The following is a 24,694-nucleotide window of genomic DNA, read 5'->3' on the forward strand; positions in this document are numbered from 1 at the left end:
TCCTGGTGGTACATATGAAGTCCTGGATTTTGTGCTTCGAGTGTGTGGGTGGCATGACCAGTGGAGCGATGTTGCAGGTTGAAAAAAGTCTTCTCTATGGTCCTGATTGAGGCATTGTACGAAAGGTGAAATCTAAGTATCCAATGTTGTTAATCGCGTAAATGGTGACGGGTGCTACAGTGACATCATACAATGTAAAAAAGTGAAGCTGTCCAGTCAGCAAATGAGGTAGAACTTGATGGTTTATAGTAGTAAGTAGCTTAAGGGGCTCAAAGATGCCGAAGGGGTGTTGCAGCAGGCGTGTTCAGGGCCATGGAAAATGATTGATGTGTGACTACCACTCCTGTTTGTTTTTCCACTCGATGTGCTGGAACAGTGCTCTTGTGGGTCCAGGATACTTCATACAAAGGCGGTGGTCAAGGTGATCTGGGCTTCTAATAAAAATAGCGTCATGGTAATGTTGATGAGGGCGGCAATGTCTGCAGCACACATCATGTTCGAGTGGGCATCAGTCAGTATAAAGTGTGTGTATGCATTCTGCTTGAGTAATTGGAGTGTGTGTGTGTGTGTGTGTGTGTGTGTGTGTGTGTGTCTGTACTCCGGTTGCTGTGCTAAGTGGTGACTTAAATGCAGATGAGGGCGGTATGTGTTTGGTGGAGTGCAGAATTTTCTTGTGTGTATTTTGTGTGATGCTGGAATGGGCTGGGGAGACCTCGAAAAGGAAGCACACCGTTTGACTATAATGAAGTGCCGTGTTAAGAGGTCGAAAGTACAAAATAAAAGGAGTGCAAGCCATAACAGATCGCCTCAGTCTTCGTTCACTTTTAGCTGATCACTCCCACGCTAAGGACTTGGAAAGGAAAAGTCACTGCATTGGTGTAGCTTGTACAGACTTGATAATTGTTAACTTTCTTCTAGAATTGGGTGGAGCGCATCATGCTCATGAAATGGACACGGAGGAAACGCAGGCACTCTATAGTTTTTTTTTTTTAATGCCCTGAGAGGACTGACGTGGTTGGGGCAGTGGTGAGGGGTAAGTCAGCTGCCATGAAGGCTTCTAGCTGTGCTGAAATGTGTGTGGTGGTCTGTTGATTGTAAAGCTCTTATGTACCCAATTGGTGTCGGTCTTCTCCTCTTGAGGATATTTTAGGGAGTGCACTCCTTACTTGAGCAATTACTGTTGAGTAACTTGTCCCTTCTGTTGGACTCACATCGCTGGGTTCTGTTGTATCCTGTCAGGCCTTCTTTGGTATTTCACGAAATTTCTGTTTTCATTACCACTTCTGTGCATGAATTTCCCATCTGCAGGTTCTCCCTGTTTGTTCTAAGGTTTCCACTACAAATAAGCTGTGGCGACTAGCAAGGGGACTAGATTTCAGAGGTGGATACGTGGCATTAGTTTTATTTTTTTTTTATTTTTTGTTTTTAGATTTATATAGCGCGAACTTGACCCGAAGGTATTGGAGCGCTTTACATGAGCACCGGTTACGTTACACAAGGACACATTCATTTTTTTATTTTTAGTCGGCACAGGGAGATTAAGTCATTTGCCCAGAATCACAGGATGTAGACGCGACTCCGAGGCTTGAACCTTGGTTCCCAGCACCAAATTCGGCAGCTCTAGCCGTCAGACCACATCCTCGCTGTGTTGTGTATGGCTCGCATTAGAGGCTTAAAGGTGATGGGATGAAAGTTTGCAAACCGTCTAAACCACTGACAGCCTCACTGGATAACATTCAGAGATGATGGGTAACCAAGCCAAAACCTGACCGGCTGGGGTTACTTGTTGTTCCTTCTGGAGAGGACAACCACGTCCAGCAATCCAGAAGGAAATGGTCACCTGTGGCGCACGGTCAGTACTGATTTACATAGACACAAGGCGGGCATGTGTAGCATAGTGGGCAACAATTATGGACTGGTATACTGTACAGAATGATTGGCAGTGGTTTAGGCTATTTGCATGGATTCTCCTCCTCACCGGTTTGGCTTCTACCAGTCACCATGAACGGCACTTGATTTGAAACCGTTAACTGCTAGCTCAAAGCAGTGAAAAAGAAGCATCCATCAGAACTCGTAACTGCAGATTCCTAACTTAGTGAATTTCATCCCGGCGTCAGACTGGATCCAGAAAATTCAAACGCAGTGCTCCTGCATGCTGGTTGGAGACACTATACGACTTCTCGTCACACTGGGGAGGAAAAAAAATCTCAATCCCTTTTCCAGTGTGCAAGGGACAGGTCCTCCCATAAAATGGCAGGGTTTTACCCTTGTAAAGACTGTTGCAAATGTATGTCTACAATACAAGCAAATGAACAACTTGCCTAGTTAAATGATTGTAAGCGTAATATCTCGCCACAATTTTAAGGTGCTAGAAAGTCGCTATAGAGCAAAATAATTCAACACCTACAAAAAACAGATCTCGGATAATTTTACATAAACAGATAAACATAATTTTTATTCAAAATATTAAATATTTGATATAGAACATTCAAAGTAAGCACAAAACTTGAATATAGCAATGTCCCTTAGGATCAAACACAATTACATAACTGCCAAGGATACACTCTCTCCCTGTAAAGATCCAAACACAACCCCCAAAAAGACAATCAAACCGCATACATAGCATTCAAACTACACATATTACTCATCTGTAAGAATACAACAAAATCCAATCAAATCTGAAAAAACGATTTAAAGGATAACCAGGACCGACATCAAGATCCCTTATCATATGCAATTCTATACAATTCTCAATAAAGCATAGATGACCTAGATTCCGTATTACATAATAGATCACTAGATTCTATAAAGGTTGTATTGGTCCAATGTTATGGTCCTTGTATTCCAATCTAAGGTGAGCACCGATGAACTTTTCGGTGGATACCCAGATTTTGGTCACACCTTCTTCAGGGTGCAAAGTAGATTAAAAGCCAACCAAGAAAGGAGGTAAGGAATGAAGGTGAATCCCAGAGTGAGGTCAAATGCAGAACCATTCAAAAGTATAACCACATATAACTCAAGCCAAAACTTGTGGTCAAAAGAATTCTGCAAAATAAAGGGAATCCCCTTAACAAGGTCTACTACAACTCAACAATAGCAACAATTGTCAGAAAATGACTGGTCATACAAGAGAGAAAGGAGAATTCCCCTTTTCCCGAAGGGTAGCAGGATCACGAAAGAGCTCCGCAAAGTTAGATGATTCTAATGGGTTGCCTCACATACTGCAATATGCTTTTATAGACTTGTTCCAGTATCGGTCCGCGGCCTAATGTAAAGACTGTTGCAAATGTCTGACCGATCCACACATCGTGTGCCTCTGGTGTCTTGGTTCATCACATAACTCCAAGAACTTGTGCACCCAGACTGCCCCTAGATTAATCCAAAAGGCATTGGAGACCGAGAAGAGAAGCTCTGTGGCAAACACCAGAGGGCTCCCCGCTGGACCTGCTCCAAGTCTAGAGTGCAGACTCTCCCAAAGTTGTTCCCTCAGTAAATCTTCCCAATGGAAGTCTTCTGGTAAGTCCAAGAAGAAACCTGAGCAGTCCAATTGGAGCTGCCATTCCCGCCACTCTTGATCTCCAGAGAAGGCTTGTGGGAGTCATTGTGCCTCCAGGGCTCACTCCTGTTCCACTGAGGAGCCTTCCTGGGTCCTTTGGTGATGTTGCAGTAGGTCAAAGCCTCTTGTGGTATTCTACCTTGAGCTGGCTCAGTCTTGACCTAGCCCGCCACCTTCATCTCTACTTCGACCTCGTCTGAGTCCAGATCTTGATGTGCCGTAGTCTGTCTCGAAACCATCAGCCTTAAATATTATTCCACTTCCATATAACCATGTGCAGACTCTACACCATCTTTTTGGCCCAGACTCAGACAAGAGCCATCCATATGGAGATGACAGTGGTAGGGATAGGGAAGCGTTTGCCACACCCTATTATAACAACTGGTACATGGACTTGGAGGATGCCAATGAAATAAAGTACACCCTTTACCGCTGTAATTAGGAGGACTGCAGAGGTCCTTCACCTCCCCACTGCAGAGGTCCTTCACCTCCCCACTGCAGAGGTCCTTCACCTCCCCACTGCAGAGGTCCTTCACCTCCCCACTGCAGAGGTCCTTCACCTCCCCACTGCAGAGGTCCTTCACCTCCCCACTGCAGAGGTCCTTCACCTCCCCACTGCAGAGGTCCTTCACCTCCCCACTGCAGAGGTCCTTCACCTCCCCACTGCAGAGGTCCTTCACCTCCCCACTGGAGAGGTCCTTCACCTCCCCACTGGAGAGGTCCTTCACCTCCCCACTGGAGAGGTCCTTCACCTCCCCACTGGAGAGGTCCTTCACCTCCCCACTGGAGAGGTCCTTCACCTCCCCACTGGAGAGGTCCTTCACCTCCCCACTGGGGAGGTCCTTCACCTCCCCACTGGGGAGGTCCTTCACCTCCCCACTGGGGAGGTCCTTCACCTCCCCACTGGGGAGGTCCTTCACCTCCCCACTGGGGAGGTCCTTCACCTCCCCACTGGGGAGGTCCTTCACCTCCCCACTGGGGAGGTCCTTCACCTCCCCACTGGGGAGGTCCTTCACCTCCCCACTGGGGAGGTCCTTCACCTCCCCACTGGGGAGGTCCTTCACCTCCCCACTGGGGAGGTCCCTCACCTCCCCACTGGGGAGGTCCCTCACCTCCCCACTGGGGAGGTCCCGCACCTCCCCACTGGGGAGGTCCCGCACCTCCCCACTGGGGAGGTCCCGCACCTCCCCACTGGGGAGGTCCCGCACCTCCCCACTGGGGAGGTCCCGCACCTCCCCACTGCGGAGGTCCCTCACCTCCCCACTGCGGAGGTCCCGCACCTCCCCACTGTGGAGGTGAATACTAATCTGCTAGCAGCTGTCTTGAGGCCTAGCTAGTGACCGCCTGAACCTCTTGCCCATGAACGAAACCCTCACTGATGCACTGTCTGGCACTTGGGCTAACCCATTTTTGGGTTCTTCGATAATCCTCAAGTCATTCGTTGCCATAGACTGGATCCAGGTGGCCTGGATTTCCTGAATTGGCATCCAACAATGGAGAGCTTGGTTGTACAGGTATCCACTAGTAAAGTAAACCCTAACATCTTACAAACCAATGCTCCTGACAAGGAGTCAAAACTGCTGGACACCTCTGGCAAGCAAATATTCTTCCCTGTTGGTCTTGCTTTGCAAACTGCTTTTCTCAGTCAATACACCCAGTCCCTTTTGGGCATTATTGGTTCGATGCCGGAAGACTTGCTGGCTGCCCAGAGCCCAAGCCAATCAGGATGGTTGAAATGCGACCAAATTTGTCATCCATTCTGGCCTACAAACCACAAAATGTCTGGTAAGAAGGGGCAAAGGGAACAAGCATGGTGCTCCACCTGCATGCATGGATGAGGCCCACATACTTCTCTGGGGAAATGTAGGCATCCTTAATGGACATGCCTTTCGGCTGCTTCTACCTGTTTTCTGAAAAGACAGACTTTGCCCTAGAGTGTTTTAACGAGGCGCGCTGTTTGGGCTTTTCAACTCCACTCAGGCAATCGGTGCAAAAAAGTTTTCTTTTTCGGGGGATATGCCAGGGTTTTGGCATATTCAATGCTCTGCTGCCCATGCATGAGGCCTCCCAGCCCTTTTGAGGTCTGGGTGGTAGGCCCAACAGACACGCTGCTTTCCCGACAAAGTTTTGATGCTTTTCATGTTGAGCAAGCCATCAACCTACTGACTTTCTTTACTCTGCCTCATGCCTTGAAAAAGTAGAAGACTGCATTGTTTTTTAGACCCCAAGAGAGCACTTTGTTTTGTTGTATGTATAATTGATCCTCGTGCTACTAGGGCAAGGGTGCTACCTTTTCATTGACACATGGATTGCACATCCTCATCTGTCAGGCAGCTACGTGGGCATGCGTTCAAGTTCACAAGGTGTTAGTGTCTCGACAAGCTCTACCTGCCGGAGTTATTAGCCTGAGCCAGCCGGCAGACCCTCCTTTTTTGGAAGTTACTGCTTTTATCTATTCACAAGCTGAGGAATCAACGACTGGACGTATCCTCCAGAAGAACAAATGACTTGCCTTGGTAATGCTCTTTCTGGTGGGTGCTATATCTAACCACAGGTTCTTTACTGCCCTCCCACCTCTGCATTCTGTGGATGGTCTCTTCAGTCTAAAAAGATCCCAATTTAGGAATCTACACACTTGTCTAATTCGTTGATGGGCTCCATGTCTGGGGGCATGGATGAGTTAATGAAAAACTGTCAGGGCGCATGGCTGCTGCTTACATTGTCACTTACAGAATAGTAATGTGTTGACAAGGAGTCGCATAGCGCCCCCTACCGGCACAAAGGAGCGCTGCTTTTGAGTTTGCAAATTCAACCTGGAGCCTAGGGGAAATTCACAAATTGAGCAATCCGATTAGAGAATCCACCAAAAAAAGCCCTATCGTAAGTAGCTTGTTCTTTGGTTACTCTCTACTCTGTCAGGGGCACACTCCTGTCTGAAAGCCGTGTATCCATGGATGCGGATACTTCCCACTGCTGATGGTCTCTAGAGACCCCATGGAGACCGTGGAATTTTGAGGCCTGTAAGTATCTCCCCTGCAGGCTGGAGAGGGACCAGAGAATGGGAGTACCCTGCAGCGCCCCCTCCCAAGCTCTCTGGCTGCTACGTTCCTTGGTCTTGTGTCATGATGTGTGTATATATATGTACCTCTTTGTTTCCAGGAGGAAGAGTTCACAACCGCGGGAGCCCGGGTTCCTCCTGGAAGATCTCGGCATGCTCAGTAAGTACAGCATTCTCTAAAAAGTAATGACAAGGCCCATCTAAAACCACATTTACTAATTGGGACCCATGTCCTCTATATGCTTACTGTTCTAGAGTAGAAAGAGGTTTATTGCATGATTCTGGATTTAATGCTGTCAAGCACTTGAAAACGGAATTTACAAAATGTAATTTTCCTGCTTCAAACCCTCAATGGCAGCTGCTGAGCTCTAGAACTGTGTTAAAAGTAATTGTTCTTTTAAATGTGGCTATGAACATTCATTTTAAATCCCAAACCCCCACTCCTGCCACCATTTTAGTACATTGTCTGGTTGCTCTTGCAGACTGACCTGTTCAAATCATTTAATTGCACAAGTTCTTTCCAGGGCTCTGTCGTGCTTTAAGTCCCATCATTTTTCTGTTCTGTGAGCATGTTCATGTTATTTCAGGTGTGTTGGAAGCTTAGCACGATGTGTTTTGACACAAATCAAGTCCTTGGCATAGTTCAGGGAGAAAGATTTCAGGACACCCCCCATGCCGCACGGCTCGCCAGCGGTGCCCCCTCGCTGCTGCTCGTTGTCCCTGCTCCGTTTTTGGCACGTTTTTCGTGCTCACTGCTTCTTTTTCTGTACTTGCTCCCTTTTAGCCCGATTTTTCGTGCCCACTGTATCTTTGTTCCTGTACTTGTGTTTTTAACTCCTGCATTGTATTCACTTGTGCTTTTGTTTTGTTTAGCGTGCCTCGCTAATCCCTCTGGTGCCCCCACCCGCTCCCCGCCGCTGCTCCATCGCGGCCCGCCCCCTTTTTCCTTCTGTACCCGATTGGCCGCCCCGCTCCCGCCTCCCAGCTGCTCCGCCCTCCCACTTGGCCTCATATGGAGCCCGTGTGGCGCAGGTAAGTGTGACCTGACCTCAGGACACCCCCCCCCCCCCCCCCCCCCCCCACGCCGCACGGCTCTCCAGTGGTGCCTCCTCGCTGCTGCTCGTTGTCCCTGCTCCATTTTTAGCCCGTTATTCGTGCTCGCTGCTTCTTTTTCTGTACTTGCTCTGTTTTAGCCCGATTTTTCGTGCCCACTGTATCTTTGTTCCTGTACTTGTGTTTTTAACTCCTGCATTGTACTCACTTGTGCTTTTGTTTTGTTTAGCGTGCCTCGCTAACCCCTCTGGTGCCCCCACCTGCTCCCCGCTTTCCGTCGCTGCTCCATCGCGGCCCCGCCCCCTTTTTCCTTCTGTACCCGATTGGCCGCCCCGCTCCCGCCTCCCAGCTGCTCCGCCCTCCCACTTCGCCTCATATGGAGCCCGCTCAGCGGTCCAGGCGCAGCGGGCGCGCAGATTGTGCACAAAAGGCGCGCCAATGGCAAAGCCAGTCTACGCCCGTCCGCGCCTGGACCGCGCCCAGCGCCAGGACCCCTGGCCCCCGAAGATGCCAGCCCACACGACGGACTTACGACGCCGCCACACTCCACGCCGGACGGAACCCCGCCTGCTACCGAGCCACCCCGAAACGCGCCCACGGACCCTTCACCTGCCAAACCTGCAAGTTCTCCTGCCTCTGGACCTGCACCGCACCTTCCAAGCCGAACACCAGCAACAACCACCTCTAGTGCATCCTGCTCAACACCCGCTCCGTCCACAGACACACCGTCGAACTCTGGAAACCTCCTCGACACAACATCGCCAGACGTCGCCTTCCTCACAGAAACCTAGATGAACGCCTCCTCAGCGCCCGACATCGCCATAGCTATCCTGGACGGATACAAGATCACCCGGAGGGACCGCGTCAACCAGACCGGAGGAGGCATCGCCATCGTACACAAGAACACCATCCACATCACGACCAACTCCGACGACACCTTCACCACCGCCGAACGCCTCCACTTCCAGATCCACACCGACCCCAAGACCACCCTCAGAGGCACCCTCATCTACAGACCCCCGGGACCACGCACACAATTCAGCGAAGACGTCGCAGACTTAATCAGCCCGCACGCCCTCCCCTCCGCTGACTACATCCTCCTAGGGGGCCTCAACTTCCACCTGGAGAACAACAAGGACTGCAACACCACCACCCTGCTGGACAACCTCGCCAACCTCGGACTCCAGCAACTGGTGAACACCCCCACCCACTACGCCGGCCACACGCTTGACCCAGTCTTCTCTTCCAGCAAGCACATCTCCTTCAGCCACTCCACCGGACTTCATTGGACTGACCACAGCTGCGTCCACTTCAGCTTCAGAAGAACCACGACCCACCACCACCCGCAACAGGTTCCTCGCCGGAGCTGGAGCAAGATCACCACCGAGCAGCTCACCACCTCCCTCAGCCAGAACCCTACCGCCAGCACAACGGACCCCAACGAAGCAGCCAGCAACCTCCAACAGTGGCTGACCACCTGCGCCGACGACCTCGCACCACTGAAGAACCCTCCCAGCAAACCCGGCAGCAAGAAAGCCCCCTGGTTCACCGACTAACTCAAGGACTCCAAGAAGAACTGCCGCACCCTCGAGACAGCCTGGCGCCACGACCAGACCACAGACAACATGACCGCCCTCAAGCACGCCACCCGCAAGCACCACCAGCTGATCCGCACCACCAAGAAGACAGCATTCAAAGAAAGACTGGACAACAACGCCCACAACAGCAAGGAACTCTTCAGCATCGTCAAAGAGCTCTCCAACCCCAGCGCCGGAAACGACATCACTCCTTCACAAGACCTCTGCGACTCACCCAACCGCCGAACCAACGCCCCCCACCACCACCACCCTCTGCGCCTGGACCCAGGTCAGCACCGAAGACACCACCCGCACGATGAACACCATCCACTCCGGATCTCCAACCGACCCCTGCCCCCACCACGTCTTCAACAAGGCCGACTCCATCATCGCACCCCAACTCCGGGACATCATCAACACCACCTTCCACACCGCCACCTTCCCGGAGAGCTGGAAGCACGCCGAGCTCAGCGCCCTCCTGAAGAAACCAACAGCGGACCCCACCGACCTCAAACTTTCGCCCCATCTCGCTCCTCCCTTTTCCTGCCAAAGTCATCGAGAAGACCGTCAAAGACAGCTCGCCGCCTTCCTCGAGACGAACGGATCCCTCGACCCCTCGCAGTCCGGTTTTCGAGCAAACCACAGCACCGAGACCGCACTGATCTCAGCCACCGATGAATCACATCCCTGCTCGACAACGGAGAAACAGCGGCCCTCATCCTCCTGGACCTCTCTGCAGCGTTCGACACTGTCTGCCACCTCACCCTAGTACAGCGCCTCGGCAACATCGGGATCCAAGAGAAGGCACTGAAGTGGATCATCTCGTTCCTCGCCGGAAGAACCCAGAGAGTCCGCCTCCCCCCGTTCAGATCCGACGCCACCGAAGTAATCTGCGGCGTACCACAAGGATCATCACTCAGCCCAACCCTCTTCAACATCTACATGAGCCCCCTCGCAGCCATCGCACGCCAACACAACCTCATCATCTCCTACTCCGATGACACCCAGCTGATCCTCTCCCTCACCAACGACCCCGCCACCGCCAGAACCAGCTTCCAGGAGGGGATTAAAGACATCGCCGAATGGATGAAGAACAGCCGCCTGAAACTGAACTCGGTGTATAAAAAATTGGGGATTGATTCAGTAAGGACTGCAGAAGCCAGAATCAATATTATAGCTATATACACATGTGCATGCCTCTGAGCCCATAAATCACAATGTTACTTTAGCTTTCAGTCCTTTTTATTGACTGAAAGTATCAATATTATTTTTCTTTTTTACACTTCATTTGAACAGAGTAAACACTTCATCAATAGACTTTTTTCTTGTATCTTACATAATTCACACAATTATCCTGTACACTTATTTACACATTTTGACAAAGACCTAAACATAAAGCAAATGGTGTGACGTTTGTGCAAATCAAATCTCCAACGGTTTGTGTTTCCTTTACAATACAGTACATAAATGTCCCAACTGTTTTCACCTTAGGGACCTTAACTTGATTGGTCCTCAAATTTCTCAGTCTTTTTGGTTCTAAGCAGGGTCAGAAGCAATTATTTAGATATTATTATGAGGGAACCTTAGATTTATTATGTTTCCTGTTAAGGGGGAACAAGGACAGTTTAGTGCTTTTCCCGGTATGTTCTGGTTCTCTGCTTGTATATTGCCAACGCGTTTCGACCTGTAGTGTGTGGACCTGCGACTTCTTGGTGAGGTCTTCTTCAGGACTTATTATATTTCTGAAAGGACCTCTTTCTCCTGTATGGGTGACAATGTGCCTAATTATAGTGTGCATTCTTTTGGATGCCTCTTAATGGTGAATCACATCTAATAAACTTACGTACCGTATTTTCTATTGTGCTGGTTTTCTCAGACTGGCAGCTTCCTATAGGGATATATATATATATATATATCTCTTTATTAGGACGGGGTTGCCAACGTGGACATAGAACATCTCCACCTCAGACAAGACGGAAGTCCTCATCCTGGGATCATCGCCCTCCGCCTGGGACGACTCCTGGTGGCCCCCTGCCTTGGGCACCACTCCCAAGCCAACGGACCACGCACGCAACCTGAGCTTCATCCTGGACTCCTCCCTCTCGATGACAAGACAAGTCAACGCCGTTTCATCATCATGCTTCAACACCCTGCGCATGCACCGTAAGATCTTCCGATGGATCCCCACCGAAACCAGGAGGACGGTCACCCAGGCACTCGTCACCAGCCGACTGGACTACGGGAACACCCTCTACGCCGGAACCACAGCCAAACTTCAGAAAAGACTCCAACACATCTAGAACGCCTCCGCACGACTCGTCCTGGACATCCGCCGACACAGCCACATCTCCAGCCACCTGAGAGACCTGCACTGGCTCCCCGTCAGCAAGAGGATCACGTTCAGGCTCCTCACCCACGCACACAAGGCTCTCCACGACCTGGGCCCCATGTACCTCAACAACTGCCTGACCTTCTACACGCCCACCCGCCAGCTACGATCGACCAGCCTCGCCCTCGCCACCGTACCACGCATCCGCAGAGCCACCGCCGGAGGAAGATCCTTCTCCTACCTGGCAGCCAAGACTTGGAACTCCCTCCCCATCCACCTTCGGCTGACCCAGGGCCATCTCTCCTTCAGGAAGCAACTCAAGACCTGGCTCTTCGAGCAGTAACGGACCCCTCTCCCCCAGCGCCTTGAGACCCTTCCGGGTGAGTAGTGCGCTATACAAATGCTATGATTGATTGATTGAAACGTAGTATTGGAACTGTGTCAAGCAAGGCTCAAGTAACTGAAATTGGACATTTTACATGGAACAGCCTCCCCTGTAACTTTAAATATTTGTTAGCAGGGTGTAAATGTCAGTAAGTCTTTCTCTGACCTTCATTTAAAGCAAACTAATTATGCGAATGGAGAATATTGTTTGTTTTACCGTCTCTTAAGCTCTAAGCTATTGCTTTGCTTTCTCTCTCTGAAAGACTTTATTTGTCCATACGGTGTTGTATTTGGCCATAGCAACGTTCAGAAATCCCTCTTTCTGTTATTTAATTTGTTTAATGTTGTGGCCACTTTGGCAGTGATGGGTAGCAGCCCTCTGTTGTGAAGAGTTCACAAATGGATATGAAAAATGGTCCCAAATGTAGAAAAATCATATTGGCGTTTTCTGCCTTTAGTTGAACACACATTATAGGAAGTTACTGCCCCTCTACATTTAGTTGTAATCCATGTATTTTTGTTAATAATTTCACAAATTTGTAATGCAGTACATACATCCACATTGGTCCACCGCTCGACTCCGCCCCTGTTTAAATCTTCCCCTATACACTGAATTTTAGAAGAAGCAAAGTTGCTGCCTTCAGCACGTAACAGAGTGTAAGGGTTTGGATTACATTTTAAATACTAAATACATTTTACATGAATTCGCCCCCCCTCCCCCCCACACACACCCTTCCACCGCCAGTCTGTTCAACAAGCATTGCCATTGTAATCCAGGTGCTTTTGTGGTGTCGCAAGGTACAGCTCTGATGTCTGGGCAAACTAAGAAATGATTTGGGAACGCAGGTCCCTCTGCCAAGACTGAATCCTACAGTGAGTGATATTTCTTGAAACCAAAGTGACAAATTACACGCACAAGTAGTAAACCCTTGCAAAATATGCAAAGAGTCAAAATTATAGTCTTTAGAAGTATGTAGTGTTGTAAGCATGTCTGTAGTCCGCTTCTATCCAAGAATCGACTGTCTAGTGATGATCATGTATGACTATATGCATAATATAAAGATGTCCATAGATCTTCCAATCAGTCAATCATTGTTTATTTTGGAAAATTATATTCCTTAAAACAAATGAAATATACTGTATTTGCCATTCATGTCATATTTTATAATGTTCAAAGCAGTACACTTTGTTATTTAAACTACATGCAAACTGCCAAGAATTTACACTTTTGAAAGTAATTTCATTTTCCTCAACTGAGGAAGGGCAATGATTTTCTTGGGTAGTTTTCAAGAAAAATGCAAATACTTAAAAATAGCCAAAACACCAATTTGTATGGTAACCTTTCCATAGCAGTAACGCAGTCTCATGCTGCCTAACACATGCATTCTTCTTTTTTTTTTTTTTGTGTAAATATTTTTATTAAGAAATTCAAATACAAAACAACGTACATTGGCATTGCATACATCGGCGTTACATTCGTCTGCTAGCGTACATAGAGTCACAGAATACCTTAATTAGACATTGGTACATCAGTGGTATATAGTAGCTCATTGGACTGCTACCGCTTCACGCAGTAACTTAGCAGGTCACATTTGGTGTATAATTAGGCCCTAGGAACTCAGTCCAGATTCTGAGGTTTCACGCGGGGGTTCACATATATTCCCTCTAAGCGTTCCACCCCCCCCCCCCCCCCCCCCCCCCCCCCCATATCTGGGACCACTTTTTGGGGCAGCCTCTATGAATGTACACTGTTTTTTCGACAACCATTGTGGTGTCCATGTCTCTGCACCACTGGGCGAGGGTAGGGGCCTGCCTAGACCCCCATTTTTGGGCTAAGTTGCGCTTTGCCAGCAGAAGTCCCAATGTCACCCAGAGTTGCGCTACGCGGTTAAGATCTGTAGGCGCCCACACGTTGAGGAGGCATCTCCTCGGCTCCGGAAGCGTTGGAACTTTCGTCACCTGGGAGAGTGTGCGCATGACCGCCTTCCAGTATTGGGCAATTGCGGGGCACTCCCAAAGGGTATGGAAAAGATTGCCGTCCATGCCACACTGCCTGAGACAGAGCGGTGAGTCGGTCCGAGTAAGTTTAGAGGAGTGTGCGGGTGTAGTACGTGCGGTGTAGAATTTTTAATTGTACAAGCTTCAGTTTGGACGAGATCCCAACCTCCTTAGGGGAGGAAAGCGCCGCCTGCCAGTCCGTCTCATCGAATTCCCCCAGGTCAGTCTCCCACTTGGCCTTAAGGGCCAAAAATGGGTCTGGCTGGTTGTTTATCACCTTCCGGTATGTCAGGGATGTGGCTCTTTTAGTCAGGTGTTCCGCGAGGAGCCTGTCTTCCAACGGCGAGGACTCCGCCAGCTGAGTCCCAGGCGGGACCGCCGCCCGGAGTGCGTGCCTGATTTGGAGGTAGCGAAATCGTTCAGCGTCTTCCAGGTCATATTCAGCTTGTAAATGGGCAAACGTGACTGTCACCTTTTTTCCAGAGATCACCTACCCTCGATATCCCAATCAGATCCCATTGTAAAACCCCTTTGGTAGTGCGCAATACCCCCAACTATTCCGCCTCCCATAGTGGTGTGGCCTGGGTGATCCTCCCATCCCAACCAAGAGCACGTTGCGCCTCAAACCATATCGTCAGAGTGTGTGCCGTAGGGCCCGTGAAGCCACGTTTCTTAGTGTAATTATAGAGCGCTCCCATACCCCCCCCCCCCCCCCCCTCCGTCCCCAGCAATTGACGATCCATACGGTAGGCCGGGTCGTCCCCTGGCACATGGAGCCACTGGTTTATTACCATAAGCTGTGATGCCCAGTAGTATATCTTGATATTAGGGAGGGCGATACCCCCGTCGTACCAGCCTCTGGTCAGTTTGTGGAGCGCTATCCGTGGCGCCTTGTCTTCCCACAAGAGGCTCGTCACCGCTGCATTTATGGTGGTAAAGTAAGTGGAGGCAACCGGGAAGGGTGTATTCTGGAGCAAGTAGAGAAATCTGGGGAGCGCCATCATTTTAAAGAGGGCGGCCCATCCCAGCAGTGTTAGGGGCAGGGAACGCCAGTATTTGACGTCGCTACGGAACCGCGCCAGGGGTTTCGCCAGGTTTTCAGAAACAAATTTTGCTCTGTCCGCCGTCACATATATTCCCAAGTATTTGAATCCGTCCTCTACCACTCGAATGTCGCATCCCCTAGGAAGCCGCGGCGGGGAGCCCTGAAGTACATACAGGTAGGATTTTTCCCAATTTATTGTGTAGCCAGATACCCTCCCATATGCCGCACAGATGTCCAGAAGACAGCGTATTGAGTGCGCTGGTGAAGCTAGATATAGCAGGACGGCATCCGCGTAGAGCGAGATGCGGTCCTCCCACCCCATCGTCCATTTTAGGCCATGGATGATCGGGTCTTGTTGCACCCAGGCCGCGAGCGGCTCCAGCGCTAGCGCAAATAGGAGTGGGGAAAGGGGGCAGCCCTGTCTCGTCCCACGCCCTAACGGAAAAGCGTTCGAGATGTGCCCATTGACGACGACCTGTGCCAGCGGCCTAGTATATAGGAGCTGGATCCATGCGCACATCTTGGGGCCAAATCCCAGGTGACGAAGGACCGCAAAGAGGAAAGGCCATTCCACCAGATCAAATGCCATTCGCGCATCTAGTGACCGCGTCCTCTTCTATCGGAGCAAGGACCCCGTGCAACCGCCGTATGTTCAGGGCAGTATTACGATTAGGCATAAATCCGGACTGATCCGGGTGTATCACGGCAGAGAGGTGGGGCTGCAGCCTCGTCGCCAAGACCTTTGCAAGGATCTTCGCCTCGGCGTTTAGCAGCGAGATTGGGCGATAGGAGGCGCATTCATGCGGTGGTTTATTAGGTTTGGGGATGGCCACTATGGTGGCCAGTCTCTGGTCTCGGGGAAGGATCCCTTTCTGTAAGCTATCAGTGTACATATCCAAGAGATGCGGGGCGATGTGAGTAGCTGCTTTCTTATAGAATTCCACCGGAATTCCATTGGGCCCCAGTGCCTTCCCAGTGCGGAGGGCGGCAATTGCAAGTGTAATTTCCTCCGTGGTCAGGTCCGTCCCTAGGGCCGCGACCTCTTGTGATCTGCCACCATCGAGATTGCCTGCCCGCGAAGGACCGTTTTATACGCCTCCCACAGTGTCGTTGGGCTGGTCACCGAATCCTTATTTTCTGCAAAATACTGTTTGGTGGTTACCAGAAGGGCTTTATTAATTTTAGGTATTTTGAGGTAGCCAGGGTGAATTGGAAAAACTCTACGGTTCTGTGGGGCGCGAAGGTTGCACATGTAGCAAGAACTGGGGAGTGGTCTGAGATGCCCCTGGGCAAGTGCGTGACGTCCGTCATTCCCCTCAACCCCGTTGCTGGTGCGAATATGTAGTCAATACGAGAGAGACTGTTATGGACCCCCGAGTGAAATGTGTACTGCCTGTCCTCTGGGCTGCGGGTTCGCCAGGTGTCTATGGGGCCCAATGCCTCCGTGAACTCGCGGAGTTTGAGAGTAGTACTACCATGATCCCTGGCGGACGACCTGTCCAGTAGCGGATCCATAGTCGCATTAAAGTCCCCACCTATGATTAGTTCCCCCGTGTGGGAGCGACAACAGAAATTCTCCCAACGCCCTGAAAGTATCCTGATGCAGCGCTGGGGGGACGTATACCGTCACTAAGTTATACATTTTCCCCTCCCACTGGCAGGTCAGTGCCGCAAAGCGACCCTGATCCTCGCCACGGGAGTCAACAATAATCAGGGGGAAGCGCTTATTCACTAATATGCCCACCCCACGGGAACCTGATGTGAATGCAGAATGTATCACCATTTTAAACCCCCATCTATCCAGTGCCTTCGTAGCCGTGCCCACTAAGTGCGTTTCCTGCAGGAGCGCCACTGCTGGCCCCTTGCGCTTAAGATATTGGAGAACCAGCCCCCGATTGATTTTATCCCCCAATCCATTCACATTCCAGGACATTATTCTAAACAAGGGGCTGGGTGGTTGCGTACTCCCTACATTTAAGCTAGTATTTGTCTCCGAAGTGGGCTTGTGTTCCGCTTCCGTCATGTAGGGTAGTAGAGATGTGGCTGAACATGTACACTATCCTTCGTGTGATAACAGGCCTAGGTTGCGTCAATCGCCAATGTATAGATGCAACATACATAACAAAACATGAAAGTCTGTGGTCCCCCCATTTCCCCACCCCGCCTCCCTGCCCAGCGGATTTGGAACTACCCGCCACCCCAACTTAGCAGAGTGCTTAGATCCCATAACTTGGTACTTGCGTGTGGGGGAGTAGCTGCTCCCTGTCCCTTCATCACATATGGGTCAATGCGAGAAACCAGTCATTGAGGATATCGAAGTTCAGTCTTTCAGCGCCCCAATGTTTGCCATGCTCCCTGCGACCACGGGGACCCACCCGACACCCCGCACCACCTTACCACAAAAAATCCAGTCCTTTCCCTGTCTGCTTCATTCCGGAGGTGCGCTCTCCGTTCCCCCCGGGCCGGCGTCATCCGAAGCCCCGGGGGACCCAGAACGCTGTCGACGTGCACGTCCCAGGCGGTCCGATGCTCTCACCGGGCGCCAGCCCTCCAGCCACTCCGTGGCCTCCGTCGGCGTGGTGAAGAACCATGTCCGTCCCTCCGCTTCCACCCGCAGCTTCGCCGGGTAGAGCATCGCGTATTTAAGTTCATGAGCGCGCAACTCCTTTTTGACTGCCAGGAAGTCGCAACGCTGCTTCATCACTGCTGTGGTGTAATCCGGATAAAGGGTTACCGTGCAATTGTCCACCTTCAGCGGGGGAGCGGTGCGCGCTGCCTGCAGGATAGCATCCCTGTCCCTGAAGTTAAATATACGCGCCAGGATCGGGCGCGGGGGGGCCCCCGGTTTTGGCCGTCCTCCGGGCACCCGATGTACTCGCTCCATGGGGAAAAATGTTGACAGCCCACGCGGCTGCAGCTGGTCCGTGATAAGTTTTTCAATGAAGAGGTCCAGCGCCGGCCCCCGTTCGGTCTCCGGCACACCCACGACGCGGACATTGTTCCTTCCGGACCTGCCTTCCTGGTCATCCAGCTTGTCCAACAGCTGCTTTTGGACAAGTTCCAGCGTCCGTATTCGCTGTTTACACTCCGCTGTGTCGCTGGTAAGGGTCGCCGCGGCAGTTTCCACATCCGACAGTCTCGTATTCATTTTAGCGACATCGGCTCTCAGCAGCGTTATGTCCGTTGAGATCGTCCCAATGGAGACCTGCATCTGGGTCAGCGTGGCCATGACATCCTGCAGGGTGATCTCTTTAGGCTCATCGGGGGGGGGGGGGGCCCGCCTGACCCTTCCGGTAAGCGAATTTGTCAAGTTTGGCGTGCGGCCCCCCACGAGGCCCCTTACCTCCCATAGTGGCTGGTGCCGGCGGGGAGTCTCCCCGCTGGTCCGGGACTTCAGGCGAGAGGGAGGTGCAGCAGGGATCCAGCTGTCGCTGCCACGGGGCCGTCCACGTGCGGCCTGTCTGGTTCACTGGAGTCCCGCCGCCTCCCCAAAGTATCCGGTGCGTACCAGCTAAGCCCCAGTCCGCAGTCGGGACCTGCGCCGCCCCGTTCACTTCGCACACCAGCACCGCTGTGTGCCGGTCGCCAGACCACGTCCCAGGAGCAAGCCAGGGCTCCGGCCCCGAGCGAGGGGGGAGGGGGGGGGGGGCAGGGACGTCTCGGATCTCCACTGTGCAGCGTCCAGGCCTGCACCCCGCCTCCGCGTTACACGCCGGCACCAAACAACGCGGGGCCTCCCCCAAAGCACCTTGCAGGGCCCCCCAGGCGCCGCAGCGAGTCCAGCCGCAGGTTACTCTCCCCGGTGGCCAATGGAGCCCCAACAGCCCGGCCGCCGGCGTCCACAACTCGGGGGTTTCAGGCGGAGGCCACGCCCATCGAGACTCCTCCATGCCGGCAGGCCATCACCCGAGGCCCCGGCGCCGCTCTCTGTCCCAGGCAGCACTGTCGGCGGCACGTGGCTCAGTGCCCCCACGTCCGCCGCCAGGCCGGTGCCTCCGCTCCTCAGGGGACGTCGCTGGGAATATTTTGCCGGTTTCGGCCAGGATCCGTGACAGGATTGATGTGTGATCGGGCGTTAGGCGCCGGAGCCGCTTCTAAGCTGCGGCCATCTTCGTCGGCAGCAAGCCACGCCCCCTCACACATGCATTCTTTAGTAAAGGGATTAAGTACTTGTTCCTACAATTTCAATATGAAGGGCGTTCAAGCCGAACATGCTGTCAGGTTTGTGTGCAAAATGTCAAACCGAACAATGGCATAATACATTTTATTTTACTCACCAGGACTTGGTTAGATCTGCTAATGGTAAGGCGCCCACTGACCGCATATATACGAAGCGCACAAAGCGCACCTTAGATCATGTACCAGTCAATGGGAAGCTGGTAATGGTATTGACGAACAACATTATTACATTCAGTACTGTTTTAGTCACCTGATCTCCAAACTGCATCTGTACCAAGGGAGTCTAAAGTTACCAAGGAAAGAAAAGACCCCTACACCACCGGGGAGGGTGGGTGCATGGATGTCCACGTGCATGAGTGATGGCGGAGGAAACTTCATTGTAGTATGCTTTTTGTTTCCTTAGCAATGTTGTGTTCATGTGCTTAGCATGAGGTAAAAAAGTATCTTCAACTCGCTCACAGGGATACATTTAAGTCAGTGGAGCTGCTTCCGTTGGTCCCAGCAAGGAGGGTACTTGCCCCCCCCCCCCCCCCCCATGTGCTTGAAACCATATAAGACAAATTCTGTTTAAACTCAAGGAAATGTCTCTCAGAAGGCAATTTAAGTCTGCATTTGTCACAAAGTGGTTTGTTCAGCGATGGCTTGAGAAACGTTCAGCTTGTTTTTCCTGCTCTCTTAAATACTGAGTAGTACTGTAAACAAACATATACCTTTTTGGGTAGTTTAGTGTGTTGCCAGAAATTGTACATCTGTAAAATATAGAACTACAACTTGTAACCACGTATCCATGAATTTATTTTCTTGTATAAATAGCAACCTGGCTGCATCTTTACATCACTATCTTGAGAACGTTTCTTGAAGTCAGTGTTTTGAGTGATTATTAATGTATGGCTGTGATGTTCTTCGGTGCTCAAAGTTATGCTCACTTGTGAGATTGCAACTCCTGTTCCTTTTCAACAGTGCTTCATCTGGAGAGTCTCACACTGAATTGTTTCACCCGGGATCTGAATATCACACCTCCAAAGTTATCCAACTTTGTCTCATCCTTACTTTCATCAAATGTAGTGAGAACCCAAGCAATCTTTTCTTTTGCATAATTTAGTAACCTTTTCTTGAATGTCAGTAAACCATTAAGTGAAGTTAGCTATACCAGTTTACTGCTGCCATTTCATTTTAGAGGTAATGGAGAAACATCTGAGTATTTCTACCCTGAAATACCGTTTTCTGTTGAAGAGATCTACAGCTTCCCTTTGATGCAGAGTTCAGCTTTACATGAGCAGTGCTAGACCTGGCCAAGCGGATGCTGAGTTTTCTTTTTCCTCCATTTGATGATGTCCACTTTCATTTTGGAAAGCCATTACCTAATTTTGGAGTGAATCCCTCAGTTTTGTAGATGCACTCAATCAAAAAACGCATTTTCTGGTTTACTCTACAAACGAGTGTTTTCTTTTAGTCCATAAGACCCTGATTAAAGATATTAACAATTGTATGTAGTAATCTGTATTCCTCACCTGCTTTGTGGTGTACAGCTTTTCGTCGGGGTGAATTGCACAAATTGACTTAATGTAATAGATTTAGCAATATGTTTTGAATTTATCAGCTGTCCAGATCTGATCTAGAATTCACCCTTTCTTTCAGAGCGAAGAGATCGGGGCAGCTCCACCAGTCTGGGCAGCGATTTCTCCATAGTGACGGATGATTCGCCTTGTGCTGCTGGGGGCTTCTGCTATGATGGTGTGGATCTGCTCTCCAACAAAGCACAGCCTGCTTGGTGAGACTTGCTGTATAGAGCAAGAGGTCCAAGGAATCCTTGGAGAAGAGTTAAGGGACATGGCTTGTACATTAAATAATCCTTCCAGGGGTGGTGAGGGCTTCTGAGTAATAAGTTTTCTCTGCCATATGGCATGTTCGGCCAAAATGTTTTGAAAAACTGTTGGCTGCTGTGCTTGAATGTTACTAGCCATGCACAGCGCAGTAGGTATATTATTTAAAGCTGGATGCGAACTTTAATTCATTGAGTGTTTAATATTGTAACATGAATTGGAAACCTGTTGCCAGAAGGGAAATATTCAAAAGTTATCCAGGCAAAGTAAACTAGATTGAAATCACTCGTCCACCAGAATGTTTATAGCATTGCACTGCTCCTTGTCACGCTGGATTTGGAGTTGATATTATCGTTGCAATCACTAGATTAAGAGCTGAGAAGGTGCATTTGTATGAAATTGAGGACTGTTCAAAAACCACTTTGTGTACTCCGCTCAAGTAATCGAGAAACTGATCCTCCTTGATGTGTATGCATAATTGTACAAGTTGCATCAAATTGATGACGACAGAGTAATGAGCCCACACTGTCCAACTGGTGGTTTCACTCCCATTAAACCAGTTTCCACATAGTCCTTACAGACAGTGGTCTGTGCCCAAGAATTGAAATTCTTTTAAATCGGAGTTCCTTGCAAATAAACCAAGATGTTGTGATTTACACTTTTTAATTGGAACACATCTTCACTGCCGTTTGAAAAGACTATGCACACTAGGACAAATAGATTCATGTCCCCTCTCTTTGTGGGACATATATGGGCGTGCATGCTTGATCTGCAACTACAAGAGTGCCTTCCCACCGAGCTCCATTCAGTGCAGGCATAGTAGAATTATCGTGCCACTCCCTTTTCATCCACTACAAAAATGTTTTATGAGGCTCACTAAAATATGGAGCCATGCTAGCCTTTTGCTTTTATTTTCATTTCTGTTTATTATTCTTTGCAGATGGTGTCCTAATCACTCTTTTGAATTTTATCGCACTATGAATGTGTATTGGAGTTCCTTTTCGTTTGCTAATGCTTGGTGTTGGAACAGGACTGGTGAACAGGCATGTAGCCCTGCCTTGAGTGCCAGACTGCTTGTCAAAATCCTTTTTGGCCCTGGTGTAACTCTAATCTAGCATGTGCACTGGTGTATAGGCGTGTTCATGCGAATGTAACATCCAGAACCTGCTCTGTGACCTCGAGAGTTGCATAAAGCGTGCCCTCCTAGTGGGCCTTAGACTACGGTCCATGCCTGTGTGCATCACGCAAAGAGTGTACTGATTTTTTGCCAATCATAACTGACCAGACCTTGTGTCTGTCAAGGAAAGACCTCTTCTGTAAAGTTCTGTTCTGTGAAGCTCAGAATTTTGCTCTGAAATCTTGTGTGCATGTATGTGCAGCGAGTGTGTAGCACATGTATGGTAGTGAGACTGACTACTGCAGCCAGTCGGATCTTTTAGATGCCCCAGCTTTAGCAAAGCACAAGCTGGAGGACAAGGACGGCTTCCCTCACAGTTTGTGTGTTGCCTTCATCTCTTAGGATGCGGAATGGAGACCTGCACTTCGAAGTGAGAATGGAGATGGGGCTACATTTATAAACTCAACAATGACTTCGTTAGTCAAAGGCTGCTGACTTGTTCTTTCTGAACACTGCCCTTTGGTAGGTGTGAGGCGGGGGACTGCAGTTGGTTGCTCCAGGTGAAGACATTTCTAGGAGGTCCTGTCCTTTTTGTCTGACCCTGAATAATGCTTCAAGAAGGCCGAAGACTGTTGCAAAGATCTCACTTCATTGGGTACTTATTTTGGGAACTCCTGCTTGGAGCCAGCAGTGTCATTGGTACCTGCTGTTGGAGCCATCTCCTTGCACAAATGTGTGAGAGAAACAGCCAGAAAACTTCATAAGTAAGTGAACTGGCCCAAAACTGTTCTGAAACCTTTGACAGCGGCACCAAATTCTGTCTGGAAAATGTTTATTAACTGGGGGGGGGGGGGGGGGGGTCCAAACTACCCCACTTTGTTCCAGTGCCTTCTTTACAGAGGAAGAGAGGCCTCTGCTGAGCCTTGAGTTGCTGTCTAATCAGGGCTGTCTCACAGATGCGAGAGGATATCATATGGAGTTTATCGGCTTCTCCCTCCAAGAAGAAATGCAATCTGTCTAAGGGGCCTAGAAGCCAGCCTGCCTTCTGAAAGAAGGAAGGAACATACTTTGCCTGCAGGAGTGGAGATTGTTCAGGGAGAGTAGCTGTGTGTGTTTCTGACCCGAGGAACATCCGGGGAAATTGTCACAGAACGTAGCCAGGAGTGACCCTGATATGACTGGGTTTCCTCTGTCTTAGAGGGGTTCCCTTGTGAGCTGCATTAAGACTTTCCAAGACCAAGTACCAACGTGTTGCCCAGCAACGTGCCGGTGGCCTAAGAGACTAGTGTTGCCGATGTTATTTAATGGATCTGTTTCATGGTCTAAGTTGAAAGCCCTGATTGTCCTGGAGGCTGCACCTGCTGAATCTTGAGAACCGGCCTGCAACTGGCCCTGGAAGGCCCTCACTTCAAAGCATTAAGCTGCAGTGCAGACCCATCCGACCGACTCCATCCCACCATCTGTTTCCTGGGTCAAGGAAGATGAGGCAGCTCTCTCAGAGGAGACGCTGGCGTGAGGTTGGGAATGCAAACCCCTCCAGCGGTGCCACTGGAACTGCAACTATCAAAAATGGGTAAAGTGGGGGCTCTTTCGACAAGAGACTAACATGCGTAGACACATCTGTCGCATGGCTCGAAAGTTTTGCTGCATAAACACTACAGGTTAAAGGCATTGAACTTAGTTGTGCAATTGACTAATGAGCGTAATTGATGCCATCTGCACCTGTTCCTAATTGATGCCTGTGGCCCTAATCTGTTGGGAACTGTAATCATAGGATCCTGACCACAGTAAGAAGAGGTAGTGCATGACTGATAAATGCAAATTTGGCTATAACTTTGTATTGCATTTCTGTTGAACTGTGCAGTATTTAAATTGCTGTGAAATTGAAGTACTTTCTTTTACCTAAAAGAATAGTACTGACCTGGACAACTCCATGTCAGTTGGTTGACTGAGTTCTGAGCTCTTGTCCCCCACGCAACCTCTCTGAGAAAAATTAGACTGATTGCCCTTTACAGCAGTAAAGTCAAACGTGGCAACCGTTGTACTTGGCCCAGTTTGCAAAGACTTAATAGCAAAGACCCCATAACAGCTGTGACAAGCTACCTCACCCAACACAGTTGGCGCATGGCAGCTATGGTCTACCCCAAAACAGTGTCTGACACTTGGTCAATCTGGTGTCTTCAACAGTGCCGTTTTTTGGGCTTGAAGCTTGGTCCCTGTTTCTATTCCTTGCTTTTCCTATTACTACAATGAATGGAATTTCCCAAGAAGATTGCTGATCTCTTCAATGGGGGCATATGCTAAAGCTAATTGTAAGTCGTGTAATTGAGAGCGGGTGGAGAATCAAGCCATAGCTAGTACTAAATGGGTATTCTGTTCTGTATCCTAGATACAATGGTGTTATAAAGGCTATTTGTATCTGTTTTATAAAGCACATTATGCCCTTGGGCGTCAAAGCGCTAAAACATCTATTTGTTGAGTTTCTATTCATAGGAAGAATACAACCGAGCTGTAGTAAAGAAAGGGAGTAGCTGTTGTCCCATACACAGATGGGGTTGTCAGAGTATCATGTAGT

General features: G+C 49.9%; 1 protein-coding gene across 4 annotated transcripts in view; it reads left to right on the forward strand.

Moving 5' to 3' along the window:
- The window catches only part of MTMR14 (myotubularin related protein 14), a 182,080-nt gene that overhangs the window by 97,578 nt on the left and 59,808 nt on the right, over window positions 1–24,694 (forward strand). For all 4 annotated transcript variants that reach the window (XM_085624263.1, XM_085624264.1, XM_085624267.1 and 1 more), the window contains exons 15-16: window positions 6,716–6,774; window positions 20,818–20,950. In XM_085624263.1, coding sequence (XP_085480389.1) covers window positions 6,716–6,774; window positions 20,818–20,950 — 192 coding nt within the window. The remainder of the gene's footprint in view (window positions 1–6,715; window positions 6,775–20,817; window positions 20,951–24,694) is intronic.

The sequence above is a fragment of the Triturus cristatus genome, chromosome 9 (assembly GCF_964204655.1).
Source record: "Triturus cristatus chromosome 9, aTriCri1.1, whole genome shotgun sequence".
Taxonomy (NCBI): Eukaryota; Metazoa; Chordata; class Amphibia; order Caudata; family Salamandridae; genus Triturus; species Triturus cristatus.